General features: G+C 51.8%; 2 protein-coding genes across 2 annotated transcripts in view; one reads left to right on the top strand and one right to left on the bottom strand.

Annotated features, from left to right (window-relative positions):
- LOC116952112 (uncharacterized) overlaps window positions 1–6167 on the top strand; it is a 20299-nt gene extending 14132 nt beyond the window's left edge. The window contains exons 9-10 of the mRNA XM_032971164.2: window positions 709–1025; window positions 2063–6167. Coding sequence (XP_032827055.2) covers window positions 709–1025; window positions 2063–3415 — 1670 coding nt within the window. The 3' untranslated portion in view covers window positions 3416–6167. The remainder of the gene's footprint in view (window positions 1–708; window positions 1026–2062) is intronic.
- RBFA (ribosome binding factor A) lies at window positions 5827–15388 on the bottom strand. The gene is made up of 6 exons (XM_032971160.2): window positions 15085–15388; window positions 13265–13298; window positions 10553–10750; window positions 9619–9731; window positions 7343–7427; window positions 5827–6876 (listed from the first exon to the last, which is right to left on the bottom strand). Exons 1-6 carry the CDS (start codon window positions 15237–15239, stop codon window positions 6409–6411), a joined length of 1053 nt encoding a protein of 350 aa, XP_032827051.1. The 5' UTR covers window positions 15240–15388; the 3' UTR covers window positions 5827–6408.

Below are 15388 nucleotides of genomic sequence, written 5' to 3'. Positions count from 1 at the left end.
AAAGTTTTCTTGTTTCGAATTAATGCTGCTGAAATTACGTGCTTCCAGAAGGGCTTTATGGCTGATGGGATGTTTAGAAGTTATTTTAATACTTAATGTAAATGGGACAAATATGGGACGGAGACTTATTGTAACTATTTTGCGATCCTATAGGTGTCACTCCCCTTGTTTCTAAACTCATCCCTGAGGCTAACCACAGAGAAAACACCACGAGGAGGCATGTTCAGGCGGTGCCAGCGAGCATGTGGACAATATGTATGCTGTGTTTGTATGTATACTTGTTGAACTTCTTTCACACCGTACGTAGCCAACCATGCTAATCAGAGGTGCGGGGGAAGGACAACAAACTAAACACAAATAATTTCGAAATAAATTAGTTTTCACTCTCGATTTAAAGGTACATAGTTCCAGTGGCTTCCTAATATCGGAAAGAAGGGTTCCAGATGGCTGCAGAACCGCATCTGAAAGCGTGCGATGCAGCCAAAGTGATCACGAGGTAAACACGGACTCGAACCTGTGGACATGCCACACTGAGTTTAATTTAGGTGGGCGTTTAAAGCGTGTTTTGTTTGAGAGAGGGTTCTGCTTTTCATAATTTCACAAGCTCAACAGTTTCACGAAGCATCCTCGATCCCGAACCGGAAGAGAAACCGCGGCGACGCACGGCTGGCGCTCCTAACGATCACGACGCTCCCTTCCACCTCGCAGGCACCATGCAGAAGCACGTCAACTCCATTCACAATCCACAGAACGTCGTTAAGCCAAGCAGCAGCTCCTTGGGGCGCCGCCTGGTCAAGGTGGAGACCGTGCAGGAGGAGTACTGCGGCGTCACCACCAGCACGCTGGCGGGCGGCTGCTTCGAATGCAGCGCATGCGCGTTGCAGTTTTCGCGCCAGACGGAGTTCGTGGTGCACATGGCCGGTCACAACGGCCTCGAGGTGCTGTCCTGCACCGTGTGCAAGAAGCTGTGCGTGGGACAGGAGGCACTGGAGCGCCACACGAAGGCGCACAAGCACGTGTGCGAGGTGGGCGGCGGCGAGGGGTGTGCGCGATGACACATTGACATCTTGGAGAGCTGTAGTACGGTGGTTAGCACACCGTGCTATGAACCCGGCGACCCTGGTTCGATTCCAACTCAGTCGACACTGGTGATGATTATCCAAACTGGTCCTGGGCGTCGCCTAGGTTGACTTGGCTTCAAATTAGTACCTGCTGCAGTGCGTAAACATCGCCACTAGAGAGACAAAGGCGGCCGGGCGTGGTACTGGCCACCCACCCTCTCTTGTGCCGTACTGGCCTTCGTAGGTGTTTTTAAACAGCACTTGCTCCTACAGTCTCTGAAGGCTTTGCGGGGGATCCGTTGTATGTTACGTCTTGGTCTAGAGTGAGTTTTAGTGTTGAAAATGGAGGAACAGGCTCACTTCTGTCTTGGCCTTTGGAGTGACACCTGAGCCTTGATAGGTCAGTGACTTTATAGCTGGGGCCCTTGTCTAAGCATTATTATTTTTGTGCTTGTCTGTTCAGGAAGGCCTCACCGAGTTTAATGTCTGTGAAGTAGACGGTGTGTATTTTGAAGGATAATACAACCGCAGTATTTATTAGGGCGGCCGCTGGATTTCAACCGTGAACCTCTGCAACAAGTGGTCAACGCGCTGCCGCTAGGCCATGCCACAGCCAGTTTAACCAAGGCGGTGGAGTAGCTTTTAAATCGGTGGACTGTTCCTTTTGTGGTCTGTTCAAGGGAGAGTGAGATCGTTTAGACTGCAGTATACAGACACGGAGGATATTGTGTACACTGGCACCTGCACACACGCTAAAATGTTATTTATGCCTGCCAAAATGTATAGAATGTGCAGAGACCTTGCTAGATGCATAACAATCAAATGTTCTAATTTACAGGCTTGGCATCAGTGACTGGCAGCGACACAAGAAAAAAATATTGACTCGATCACCGTAAAGTCCCGACTGACCGCAAGACATCTGTATGCGCGGTGCTTGGAGTTGTGTATTAGTCTGAGTCGTTCTCTCCGCCCTTCCCCCCCGCCCGTCCTCTCGTCGCTAGATCTGCGGAAAGAACTTCACGTCGTCAAACAACTTGACCCAGCACATGAACCTGCACCTGGACGTGCGGCCCTACAAGTGCCAGTACTGCGATGTGGCTTTCCACCGCAACAACTCGCTGTGGTCGCACATCAAGGCGCGCCACAATTACGGCTTGCCGGCCTACCAGTGCACGCATTGCAACAAGCGCTTCGCCACTCCGTCGCAGCTCACCCACCACCTGCGCTACCACACGGGGGAGCGCTTCCACGCGTGCGAGCTCTGCGGCCGCATGTTCGTCAACCGCAGCGGCCTGCAGCGGCACACGTGCGGCAAGCCGGTGGCCGCGCGCCGGAAGAGGGGGCCGCTCGAGGAGGGGGAGGGGGACCAGCTCCTGGCGGAGAACGGAGAGGGAGCCTCGGTGCCGAACCCACGGCCGAAACGGCAACAGAGAAGGCGTTCGAAAGCTTTGCTGGTCCAGGAGATTGCCCAGCTGGAAGAGGAGGAGCAGCAGCAGCAGCGGATTGTCCAGGAGCTTGTAGCTCATCAGGTTGACCATCCGCACATAGTTCAGTTGCAGCACATTGAGCACCGGCAGCAGGTTGCGGAGCAGCATATAGTTGAGGGACAGCAAATAATCCATACCGAGATTTACCAACAGCACATAGCTCAGCAGCAGCAACTTGTTGAGCAGCAGGTTGCCGAGCAGCTACTCAGCGAACAGGAGCAGCAAATCCACCAACAGCAGCAGATGGCACAGCAGGAATACGGCGATCAGGAGCAGCACATTTACGAGGAGGACATTGATCAGGAGCATCAGTTTGAGGGACAGGAGATGGCCGAGCGGCAGCAGCAGCAGCATATTACGCAGCACTATATCGTGCAGGAGCAGGTCGCCCACGTGCAGGTGCAGCAGGAGCAGCTGAGCGAGCAGCAGGAGCAGCTGAGCGAGCAGCACTTGCTGCTGCAGCCGGGGCTGGACGTGCGGCCGCTGCGTCAGCAGACTGTGCTCATCCTGCGCACATCGCGATTCCCCATGGATGACGCGGCGCAGCACGTGCAGGCCGCCGCCATGGCTATGGCGGCTGGGAACATGGTGGCCATCGAGGCGATGGGGGAGGAGGGGGAAGTGGCACAGGAGGACGTGGAGATCGAGGCTGCCATGCAGCAGGTGGTCGCCGTGGAGACGGAGGGGACCTTGCAGCAGGTGGTCGCCGTGGAGACGGAGACCACCATGCAGCAGATGGTCGCCGTGGAGACGGAGGGGACCTTGCAGCAGGTGGTCGCCGTGGAGACGGAGACCACCATGCAGCAGGTGGTCGCCGTGGAGGTAGAGATCGATGGTTCGGAGGGGGCGACGCGCGGCGACTGCTGATGAGAGCCGAGCACAGGAGAGGCGGGAGGATCGCCGGGTGCTCGCACAAAGCTTGGCACGTTTCACCCGTGGGTTTTCACGTTTCGGGGATTGGTGGCCTTTTTAAATTAAATATGGTGGGTCACTTAAAAATGTTTCCGCTTTGTGCTCGACTTGGCGGATGTGACATTTCATAAGACACGCTGATATTTGAGACTGTTGAAAAACCAGAAGGTTTATCAAACAACATGCTACAGTGAATGTACCATTAACTGTCAGATAGGAGGAGGGTACGCATGGGGGTGAGAGAGAGAGATAAAGGCGTGAGGATGAGTGGGCGAGGAGAGGGTGTCGTTGGGCCAGGCCACGGTACCGTCGACTCCCAGCGACGTCGCCACGCTTGCTCGTTTCCTCTGTGCAGGTAATTTATCCACCACCGCGTGTTCACTGCCCGTGCGATTGAATCACAGATGCTGCCCCAACCACACCGAAGCCTTTTGTAACAAGGATGCGTATCGGAAATAACACTCATTTGTGGAATTTGAGATTAACTTGCGAGCATGGCAAGAAGTTGGGTTTCCACACCCTTTTCCTTCACTGCTCGTCAAGAGAGGCTACTTTTGAGGTCGCTTGGCTTTTGCACGATTGGGATCACCGAATTTGTGCAAAGAGCGGAGATCTAATCACTGCGAGCGAGCACGAGATGCCAACAGCGGCCAAGGGTCCTAGCAGCAGCTCCCCACTGCCGTCTCTCCAGGCGCCTTCAAATGAATGCTGCCCGGCTCTCACCACGTGGTGGAATGGAAGCTGGGGATACTGTTCCTCGCCATAGCAATGTGGAATTTCCACCACCCTCTGGGGACTGCCAACAGAATGGTTAATAAGGAAGGTGGCACATTTGTTTTTTTTTGTAGGAGGTGTTGTTAGTGGTGGCTGTGGTTTAATGCGGAATTCGATGAGCTGTAGTACGGGGGAATGGGAGCACTGGTCAAGCTGCCAGTACTTTATGAGCAAGGTTGCTGATACAATTAACGCCACAAAGTTGATGTTCCTTTCTAACTTGAAGGATGTATATAGCCAGATTGAACAGTCCCGACACTTGACTTTTTCAACTGCGAAATGTTTCCCACGTAGGGGGCGATGATTGTGCTGTGTAATTCCAATTGAGTCATTTGCGGGTATTTTTTTTCCTCATTTGGCAAATTTGGACCATGACGCGCCGGCACGCAATGCGTATTTTTTAAAATTACACCCACAGTATTAACCAGGGTGGTCACTGCAATCGAACCGTAGAATCTCTGCAACAAGCGGACGACGCATTACTGCTGGGGCCACAAACGCCCCAAATCACTGCAGTGATTCGATGGGGCTTGCTGCTGGAGTTACTGCCACCAGACGTTAAAACTATATAAAAAGTAAATATTTAAAACCAGTGCTATGGGGGTATTTTTTTCAGGAAAAAATTTGGTTATTTTAAAATAACTAGATAGTCGAATGTAGAATAACACTGTAACAAAAACATGTTATTTTCCAATTGCTTATGCCTCAAAGGTACAGAAAATGGCTATTTCCCCACAAACTTTGCTTTTGTGACCAGGACAGTGATATTTAGAAATGTACCTATATTCAATGAGAAAACGCGTGCATTTGTGTCATTCCTTCACATAAAGTCCTGGTCACAAAAGCAAAGTTTGTGGAGAATAATAGCCATTTTCTATACCTTTGAGGCATAATTAATTAGAAAATAACACTACCCATGAACAAAAATTGTGTTACATAGTATATAATTAAACAAGGCCCCCTCGCGCTGTGGATCGTGGGGGGTTTCCTGGTCATACTTCACCACACTGGGCAGTACGGGTTAATGTGGGGGGGGGGGGGACTGGTGCAGATATTAACTGTAGCCGGATATCCATCTCGGGTCGCTGTGTTCACAGCATGGTGCATGCACCATCGCAGCGCTACCACTCCCCCAAGAATATATGGGTGCAATTTATGGGCGCATTTTTTTAAAACGTTGCATGTATGTGGTTAAAATTTCGTTTCATTTTCTGCTTTGGCAAATATCGCTGTGCTAAGAGTGAGTATGCGAGGGGGTCTAAAGCAAGGTGCAGATTAGAACGGGCTGCCAGTCAGCTGTGAAAATCTGTGCTTTTAAGACTGGATTGAAAGCATTTATAATCTCTTCTGTTCAGTTTAAGTTAAATTTTTCTCCATCATCCGCGCTTCCATATCAGATTCTTGCGGAATGATGCATTATATATAATGGTTAGATTTTTGATTGAGCGAAAAAGATTGCTTTTATCATCGTGGCCACGTAGCGGTGTGTTCGGAAGTCAAGTGACCGTTAAATAAAGTTTCCCCCAAAAATAATGAAACCATAATCTTGTAAAGTGACAGCCTGGGACACAGCCTAGATGTCTACACCATAATCACTTTGTATCTTTTATTCGTTAACTGTTCAACCATTGGGATAATTTCCATTTGTTTAAACGAGGAAACCCATTTGTGACCGGTTCCTTTACATTTAGACTCAAACGCGGCATGACTCGGCAAAGTTAAGAGCATCTCCGGGATGTCTTTGTATACATATTTTACATGGAAAAACAATTTGCGGGACTGCACACTTATGCTTTTTAATTTTTACTTTTCAATCTGAAAACAAACTCCCTCGCATGTTTATTTTTCTATTGTGCTTATGTATAAGCTATTTGCTTACAATGACATCTGTGAAGCTGAACTATCGGTCAATAAACAAAAACATTTATTGAGACCGATTATCCAATCGACTCTGTTAAAGATGTGCGTGGTGGAAGATGCTGGCTGATAATGCTCGTTAAGAATATGCCACCGTAATGAAGCCAATTGTAAATAAACCCTATTTGTTATGTTTAAGAGAAGACTGCTATGAATTGCATCAACATGGCTTGCGCTACAACATTCAATGCACGTTCATAAAAAATGCCACCATTCTACCCTTCGCTATAAAAAAAAAACAAACATTTGTCTGGAAGCTACCGGTCTTTAACTCCACGATAATCGCTGTCGTCACCGTCCTCGAGCTCGTCGCTGTGCCACTCGGCCTGCTGCCGCCTGCGCATCTCCTCATCGCGTTGGAGCCGCTGGGCCAGGTATGCTGCGGGCGTGACGTCGTCCTCGTCCTCGCTTCTCTTCTTCTTCTTCTTCGCCTGCATCTTCTGCTTGAGCCTCCGCAGCTGCTGCCGCTGCAGCCGGTCCCACTCGTCCCCCACGGGCTCGGCCACGGCGCTGGGCCGCTCGCGCTTCTTGTAGCCGGCGATCTGCCGCAGCATGGCGGCGCGGTCCACCCCAAACACGTCGGCCGGGAGGGGCGGCCCCCACGCCTCAGCTTGGTCACCGGGGCCCGCGGTGGCAGGGTCCCCCGCGATAGCAGGGTCCACCGGAGCCCCCAGCTCCAATTCCTCACTGCCGTCAACTCCAATGCACGCCAGCAAACGTTCCACCTGCGGAGGGGGCCGCCGAGATGTTACTGGTTTTATAAAACGGACTCTTGATTTTTATCACCCACAGCAGTTGCGTTCACGCAACTCCACTGGAATCGGGTAGCGAGGCTAAGCAACGACCACACGGGTCCGCAGAGCTCCACATTTGAGATGCATCCTGGCGCACACGTTGCAGCGGCCCTTGTATTGTTGCCATTAAATAATAGGCGCCACGTGAGCGTGTAAACTTATTGTACGAGCACTGAGGCTATGCTCTGTCCACAACGATAGGTGGTAATGACTTCAATTACATAAATGTTAAAAGGCTACAATCTCGTGGCAAAAGAGACCAAGGTCACAGCAGCACGTCACCACCTGTGCTCGGTGTACAGGGAATGTCAACGGGCAGGGGGACTCTCCAAGGATGCCCCCCTCCACAGCCTTCACTGTAGTGTTTAAATAAAGAGTGGCCCGTGCGGACACCCACCTCTGCCACGGCCGCGTACTTCTTGTCCTGCACGAACACGATCGGCGGCACATTCCCAATGAGTTGGTAGCTGATGAGCAGGTGCCTACGAAACCACGACACACACAGATGCATGCGCCCTGTCGTTTGCTGCTTTGCCTGCTGCTGTTGCGTTTCATGCTCCCATTCTGACCGTCGCTGCGACGCGTGTGGCGGTGCACGAGACTGCGCTTGTGCTTTGTTTGCACAACCGTGCTTTACTTGTGAGCACTTGCTCTGCTGACTGACGTGCATGGCTGCTGCCGCCATTCTCACGTGCCGTATTTTATGGTAATAATGATTTGTATTTAATAAAGAGACCGGCCCTCCTTCACGCCCAGGGCGTCTAGGAACACTCAACACGCTATCAGCAACTTGCATCACCTCTTCTCAAACAAATGGAAACGCCAGCCCTGGTGGCAGCTGTCCCTGTTCAACAAAAAATGATGCCATATGTGGGGCATGAGTCTGAAGCTAGTGGGGCGTGATAATTTCTATCAGCTATCATAAACCCCCTTCTAAAATACCCTTGCGACACTTCAAGTCCTGCCAACTACCGGGCCAATCTCTCTGCTCCCTTTCCTAAGCTTCTATAAGGTCTTGTCCACTCCCGCCTTACCACATCTCATCTAATTCTGTTTACCCTCAACTCCGGTCTGGATTCCGCCCCTACCATTCCACTGAAACTGCCCATCCTCACTACAGAGTCATCGAACAAACTCTGCCCATTCTAGCCTCCCATCAATCCTCATTCTCCTGGGTCTTTCCTCAGCCTTTGACAAAGTCGATCACCCCACACTCCCTTCCACCCTCTCGAGTCTCGTTATCTCCAGCACACCCCTCTCCTGGCTCCAGTCTTATCTCTCTTCACGCCCTTCTGTTTCTTTCAACCACTCAACCTCCCCTCCCTCGTCACGGTTGATGTCCACCCCAAGGATCCGTCCTAGGCCCCTTGCTATTCTTCCTCTATATCTTACCTCTGGAAGCTGTCATTTATTCATTTAACTTTTCCGATAACTTATTCACCGACGACACCAAGATTTTATTTTCCTTTCCCTCCTTTACCCCTGACCTTTCCTGCCGCATTGCCAACTTCTTAACCACATCCTGGATGTCACGCCACTACCTCTGCATCAATCCTTCTAACACTGAAATCCTTTTCTTCCCTTCTCCCCTCGACCCTGTCCTACCATCTAATTCCCTTCCTTCTCCCTCTTGTCTCCTGCTCGCAACCTCAGGGTCATCTCCAACTCCTCTCTCTCCAACCGCATCTCTGCTACAAGCCACACCTGCTGCTCTCAACCTGTTCAATATTCGGAAAAGCCCGTCCCCTCATCTCTCTCTCTGCTGCTAAACTCCTGGTTCACTCCCTCGTGTTCACTCACCTTAACGACTGAAACTCTCTTCTTGGCCGTCCTGTCAACGCCTTCACTCCTCTCCAACAACAGATACCAACATGCCTCAGCCCGGATCATTTTTAACCTCGCCCCACAAATTCCCACCTCTGCTCTCCTTGCTCAACTCCACTGGCTCTCTGTCTACTATCGCTGCCTGTTAACATTTCTCACTTTTAGTCGACAAATCTCTCCATGGTCTTGCCCCACATCTCGCATCTCTTAATACTCTGTCCTGTCCCGTCCTCTATGCTCCCAGTCTCCACCGTCCCTTTGTGTGCCTCCCTCGCCCTGCGCCCAGTCTCGCTCCCTTTCACTGAAACCAACTCCCACTGCAGCACACGGAGCAATCATCTTCCGTTACTCGCTTAAAACCCATCTGTTCTCCCTTGCCTATCCTGCTACTTCCTGCCCCCACCCCCCAGCTACGACCAGGCCTACCCCAACCCCTATCGCTACCCCTATCACTACCCCTATCACCACCCCAACCCATACCCCTATCACGAGCACTACTCCAATCCCTCCCTCCCTAACCACTACCACCTGTCCTGTCACCATAACTACATCACCACTTTTAGTAACCCCAACCACTATCATCTTTTGTACAATTTTAAAATTATCGTGAAGCACCTTGGCCAAAGGTGCTATATACATCTACAGAAGATAACAATATGTGTAATCCCAATTTAATAAGTTTCGAATTGAGCAAATTTGGCCTTTGATACCAGCGAACAACGGCCGACTCTTATGAATGACGTCACGGGATTTTTAACGTCCGCTGTGAAGTATGTGGAGCGTAACTTCAAGGTTAATAGAGCTGCAGCGGTACGGGCACGATCTGATGTCGCTGCGTGGCACCCTCACCGCAGGTGCTTGGCGTAGCGCTGCAGCGTCCGCGCTGTGCCCTCGTCCTGCTCCGTGCTGCCCAGGCCACGCCAGTACACGCGGCACGCGCTGAAGTCCGGGGATATCTTCACCTGGTGGCACACGGGAACGTCACAATGGGCGACAAAGAGCACCTTGTGACATCCGATTATATCCGCCCAACTGTGACGTCAGTGTTATGCCACGAAACTAAAACACCTGTATTTGAGACGTGGATCGACGCACGTGATTGCAAACCGTAGCGTGGATAGACACAAGCGATTGTAATCCACAATGTAGATAGACGCGAGCGATTGCGATCCGTTGTATGGATAGCTTTCACAGCACGCAACGCGACATTGTATCAACGCGCAGCCACAAAGACCTCATGTCAACAGGGCTCTCTCTATTCCTCCAACGGGTATGCATTAATAATGCATGCCACTAAATCGATTACCAGACGCCACACACAGTGTTTTGCCAGTTGCTTTTGCAATACCATACGAAAGACTTATTGAGACCCTTGCACTAATAACATCAAAGTCATGGGAAACAAAGTATAAAAACTACAAACTTTTTATTTTACCAGGTAAGGCCCACTGAGCTATCTATCTCTTTTTCAGAAGCGACATGGCTACAAATGATAGCTCAAAAAAGTGGCTTATCACGTTGCAATTTATAGCAGCCAAATACCCTAAATGCGCGTTTCTAAATGAGGGAAAAACTGGAGGACCACGGGGTGAACATTCAAACTCCAAATATACAGCAGGCGTCAGGGTCGGGATCAAACCCACAACCTCCTCCATACCAGGTGAGGCAGATAACATCTCGCCACCGTGGCACCCCTGGTCCACACTGGAAGCTATTGGAGTAACGTGGAGTATCGCTGGGTGTTCACAAGCGTGGTAGCCGTTCGCCCTGTTCGGCAGCTCACCTTCACAATCTCCATGGGCAGGTGGCACACCTCGGGCCCCACCTCGGACGTGCCCATCAGGTCCACGATGTAGCGCATCAGCAGGCTGCTCACCGTGCGGGAGCGCAGGCTGTCCTCGCCCTTGGCCCGTTTTCGGGGCCCCAGCGACGTCCCTCCCAACCAGTTTGGGCCCGAGTCCAGGGACCCCTGGAAGACCTCCTGCGTGGCGTACGGAACACGCCGATCACCGAGGCCTCGGCTTCACTCCAAAGCCTGAACTCGCCACCCTAGCTCAGCGTGTGCAGGACATCCGACGTCCACCACCACCACTTCAATGACTCAACTGCTGCTGAAACCTCTCCTCATCCCTGTAAAACCTCTTGCTCTCTAAAACCGCTCACCTCCTCACTCTGTATAATTCTGAACACGACTGTCAGAATTCACGCCTGCACCAGAAACGTATCACCCTATTGCACAGATGCCTCCATTGGCTCCCAAACCAATCTTGGATCAACTATAAGATTGCCCTCACTGTTTTCAAGATCAGGCATGGGTGTGCCTCCCTTTGCATCTCATCTCGCTCTACTTCCCTCCTCACACCCTCTCCTGCAGGAGGTTGCCTCTTTTCCTTTGCTGCCCGCACAGAATAATCCCTCAGCTGGATCCCAGGCTGTCTGCACTGCTGACTCCCCTTTCACAGGCTGTTCTCACCATTTATGACTAACCCCTCCTTCTCTATGAATCTGACACTACTTACTGTGCTCCTCTTTGCTCCACCTTCACTTGAATGCAGTATTTAAGCAAAGGACGTATCTGCTTTACGGTTACCAGTCATTAGCTCAATTATCAAAAAGGCACAAATATATAATTTCCACAGCTACATTCCTGGAGTCATTCACACGACCTCACTGGGTCAAGTTGTGTAACAAAATCCAGTTGTAATCATGTAAAAATATATTTCATGTTTTTTGATGCCACTAAATTCTAGATTTGAAGCTTTCGTGACTGCAAGGATTCATACTCTGTTTTTTTTTTTCGGTAAAGTCACGTAGGTAAAATAAAATAAATTAAATCACGATGTTTCGGAGGCAACACAAGCTTCCGTCTTCAGGTGGAACAGTCACAGCAAAATATTTGTATCAAGTGAAGAGCTCTGAGACACCCGAGATTATATACAGGTTAGGGGGGGGAGGAGCCAGGAAGGGACGTGGGTGGGGGGGAGGGCTAAGTTAAGCCGCCTTTTGTTATGCTGTAGGGGGTTCGGGGGAAGCGATGGCGCGCTGCACGAAAATCCACTTGACTAAATGGAAATGGCTGTACAATTGTAAGGCAGCTAAAGTTTGACTTGGTTGATGACATCTTTCCAATGGTTGCTCAATTTAAAACCATCCTCTCGGTTGAAGTTGTGTCTGTGTTTGTATATCTGGATAGCTTCATGGACAAATCTTTGGTAATAGCCGGGAGGTTTGCAGAGTACTTTGGTATCGGAGAAAACAATGTCATGATAACCCGCTGTGTTGAAACAGTGATCAGCTACGGCCGAATAATTCGTTCTGCCGTGTTTCAAATCTGATTTGTGCTCGCGAATTCGGTCAGAAATATGTCGTTTTGTCTCCCTGATATAGCAGTCACCGCAGGTACAACTCAATTTGTAAACACCGGGGTATTGTAAGTCAGGAATGACATCCTTTACGGATGGGATCAGATCACGGATTTTGTGTACTGTATTGAACCGGACCTGGATCTTGTGTTTGTTTAGAATTTTGGAAATCTCTTTGGTAACGACTGCTATGTATGGCAACATGATGATTTTGATCGGAGTGTCAGGTGGTTGTTTCTGTATGGAGGGAGAAACAGCTTGGTGGATAGTACAGTCAGAGTATCCGTTCATCTTGAGGGCCAGATGTACATGTTTTAATTCACTGGTCAGGTGGTGTTGGTCAGAAATGCAATGAACCCTATGGTATAATGTTTTGATGAGATAATTATTTTGAGCCGGGTGGTGGTGGAAATCAGGCTTCAAGTAGGAATCTGTGTGGGTGGACTTCCTGTAAACAGAATGTCCCAAAGAGCCATCAGTCCTCCTCTCAAACAGAACACAGCGGGTTCTCATGATATTGTTTTCTCCGATACCAAAGTACTCTGCAAACCTCCCGGCTATTACCAAAGATTTGTCCATGAAGCTATCCAGATATACATAGACCCAACTTCAACCGAGAGGATGGTTTTAAATTGAGCAACCATTGGAAAGATGTCATCAACCAAGTCAAACTTTAGCTGCCTTATAATTGTACAGCCTTTCCATTTAGTCAAGTGGATTTGCGTGCAGCGCGCCATTGCTTCCCCTGAACCCCCTGCAGCATAACAAAAGGCGGCTTAACTTAGCCCTCCCCCCCACGTCCCTTCCTGGCTCCTCCCCACCCCCTTAACCTGTATATAATCGTGGGTGTCTCAGAGCTCACTTGATACAGCTATTTTGCTGTGACTGTTCCACCTGAAGATGGAAGCTTGTGTTGCTTCCGAAACGTCGTGATATAATTCATTTTATTTTACCTACGTGACTTTACCGGGGAAAAACAAAAACAAAGAGTATGCCACTAAATGTTCGTGGTGTTTTTTTGCGTGTACATTTAAAGTGTCTAGATAAATCAGTGGTCATAACGTTTAGAGCAAAAATAAGTATGACGGGTTTACAATGACTAAACGGTACTGGTGTGTCTGGAGCTGACTTACCGGCTTAAAACGCGACTGAAACCAATGCTTCTTTCTGAAAACATGACATGGGAAAATACGTCAGAGAGACGTGATAAATTAAAATGCGGTGACTGTAATATGCGTGTTTCTCATTTAATTAGCATGCATTGACGTATGATCCTCAAGTTTCAAAGTTATTTTGTTTAACAAAGAGACAAATAAAGAGACCAGGATGAGTCTCGATTGCATGTTGCGCTGGGTTACCAAAATGGCAAAATCAACACAAAATACAACAGCGAAGCAGACGGAAATCAGAACAATAACACAAACAACCCTGTCACGTGAGACTTCGAAATCACTCAATGTTAACTGAACCATGTGGCGGTACCCCGGGGTACCATAGTACCCCGGCTCTCGCACAATGTCCGTGATGCAGTCATTTTGAGTCTGTTGATGGTCGGCGATGCGGCAATCGACTCATCTCGACGAGCTGCACACGATGCACCACGACGGTGCGTACGAGCGTTCAGGGTTTCGGCACAATCGACCTCGCTGCGTGTCGACATCGCGGAGTGGCACTGATTTCGGATTGATTGGTACAAAAATAAAATATTTAATTGCCTCGGCCATGTTGTATTATTTGGTACCCCGGGGTACCGCCAACAGGATCAACTGAAGGTATCGCTCTACCCGTCACCAGGCTGGGAGAAACAAAGTGTGGCGCTCTAGAAATTCACAGGAAACAGCAGAGTACAAAACGACCGGGATCGAACGGCGTTGTCCAAAACCGGCTGGACAGGGGCTGGACAGGGGCTGGACAGGGGCTGGACGTCTGAGTCCTACGCGAGCAGAACCCACAACAACCGCGATAGCCCGACGGGTTCTTCCGACTGGACGAGACATCCCAATACACGCTGTGCTTGGCCAGCCCCCCCCCACACCTGTGCTTGCCCCCCCCCCACCTGTGCTTGGCCAGCCCCCCCCCCCCACACCTGTGCTTGCCCCCCCCCACCTGTGCTTGGCCAGCCCCCCCCACACTTGTGCTTGCCCCCCCCCCCACACCTGTGCTTGGCCAGCCCCCCCCCCACACCTGTGCTTGGCCAGCCCCCCCCCCCCACACCTGTGCTTGGCCAGCCCCCCCCCCCCCACACCTGTGCTTGGCCAGCCCCCCCCCCACACACCTGTGCTTGGCCAGCCCCCCCCCCCACACCTGTGCTTGCCCCCCCCCCCCACACACCTGTGCTTGGCCAGCCCCCCCCCCACACCTGTGCTTGGCCAGCCCCCCCCACACACCTGTGCTTGGCCAGCCCCCCCCCCACACCTGTGCTTGCCCCCCCCCCCCACACCTGTGCTTGGCCAGCCCCCCCCCCACACCTGTGCTTGGCCAGCCCCCCCCACACACCTGTGCTTGCCCAGCCCCCCCCCCACACCTGTGCTTGGCCAGCCCCCCCCCCACACCTGTGCTTGGCCAGCCCCCCCCCCCCACACCTGTGTTTGCCCCCCCCCACACCTGTGTTTGCCCCCCCCCCACACCTGTGTTTGCCCCCCCCCCCACACCTGTGCTTGGCCAGCCCCCCCCCCCACACCTGTGCTTACCCAGCCCCCCCCCCCACACCTGTGCTTGGCCAGCCCCCCCCCCACACCTGTGCTTGGCCAGCCCCCCCCCCCCACACCTGTGCTTGGCCAGCCCCCCCCCCACACCTGTGTTTGCCCCCCCCCCCACACCTGTGTTTGCCCCCCCCCCCACACCTGTGCTTGGCCAGCCCCCCCCCCCCACACCTGTGTTTGCCCCCCCCCCCACACCTGTGTTTGCCCCCCCCCCACACCTGTGTTTGCCCCCCCCCCCCCCCCCCCCACACCTGTGCTTGGCCAGCATTCGCTGCAGCTGCTGGACTCTGGTGTCGCCCCGGGGCGAGGAGACGTGCAGCGCGGCGGCATTGCCGTGGGGACCCGGGATCCGGAGCCGCAGCGGCACCTGCAGCAGCCGCGACCCCACGCAGCGACACAGAGACATGAGGCCCCCCGCCCCCCACCGGGCTCCTTCACGGCCCAGGTGAGACAGCCGCTCGGCCGAACGGAACGCGCGCAGTGGAGGTGTCGTGCGGGAGAGGTGCTCAGATGGGCGCCGCCATGTTGCCAAGCAACCGATTGTAATCCGTAGTG

This window comes from Petromyzon marinus, chromosome 45, assembly GCF_048934315.1.
Source record: "Petromyzon marinus isolate PM22_M1 ecotype Great Lakes invasive population chromosome 45, UKy_Petmar_22M1.pri1.0, whole genome shotgun sequence".
NCBI classification, from domain to species: Eukaryota; Metazoa; Chordata; class Hyperoartia; order Petromyzontiformes; family Petromyzontidae; genus Petromyzon; species Petromyzon marinus.
The sequence above is the reverse complement of the archived record's forward strand: the minus strand, read 5'-3'. Positions and strand labels throughout refer to the sequence as shown.

Coding starts and splice junctions, on each gene's coding strand:
- RBFA (XM_032971160.2), bottom strand. CDS start 15,239: ATGTCTCTGTGTCGCTGCGTGGGGTCGCGGCTGCTGCAGGTGCCGCTG. Junction 10,751..13,264: donor TTCAGTCGCGTTTTAAGCCG/GTAAGTCAGCTC, acceptor TACGCCACGCAG/GAGGTCTTCCAGGGGTCCCT. Junction 6,877..7,342: donor AGTACGCGGCCGTGGCAGAG/GTGGGTGTCCGC, acceptor CCCCCTCCGCAG/GTGGAACGTTTGCTGGCGTG.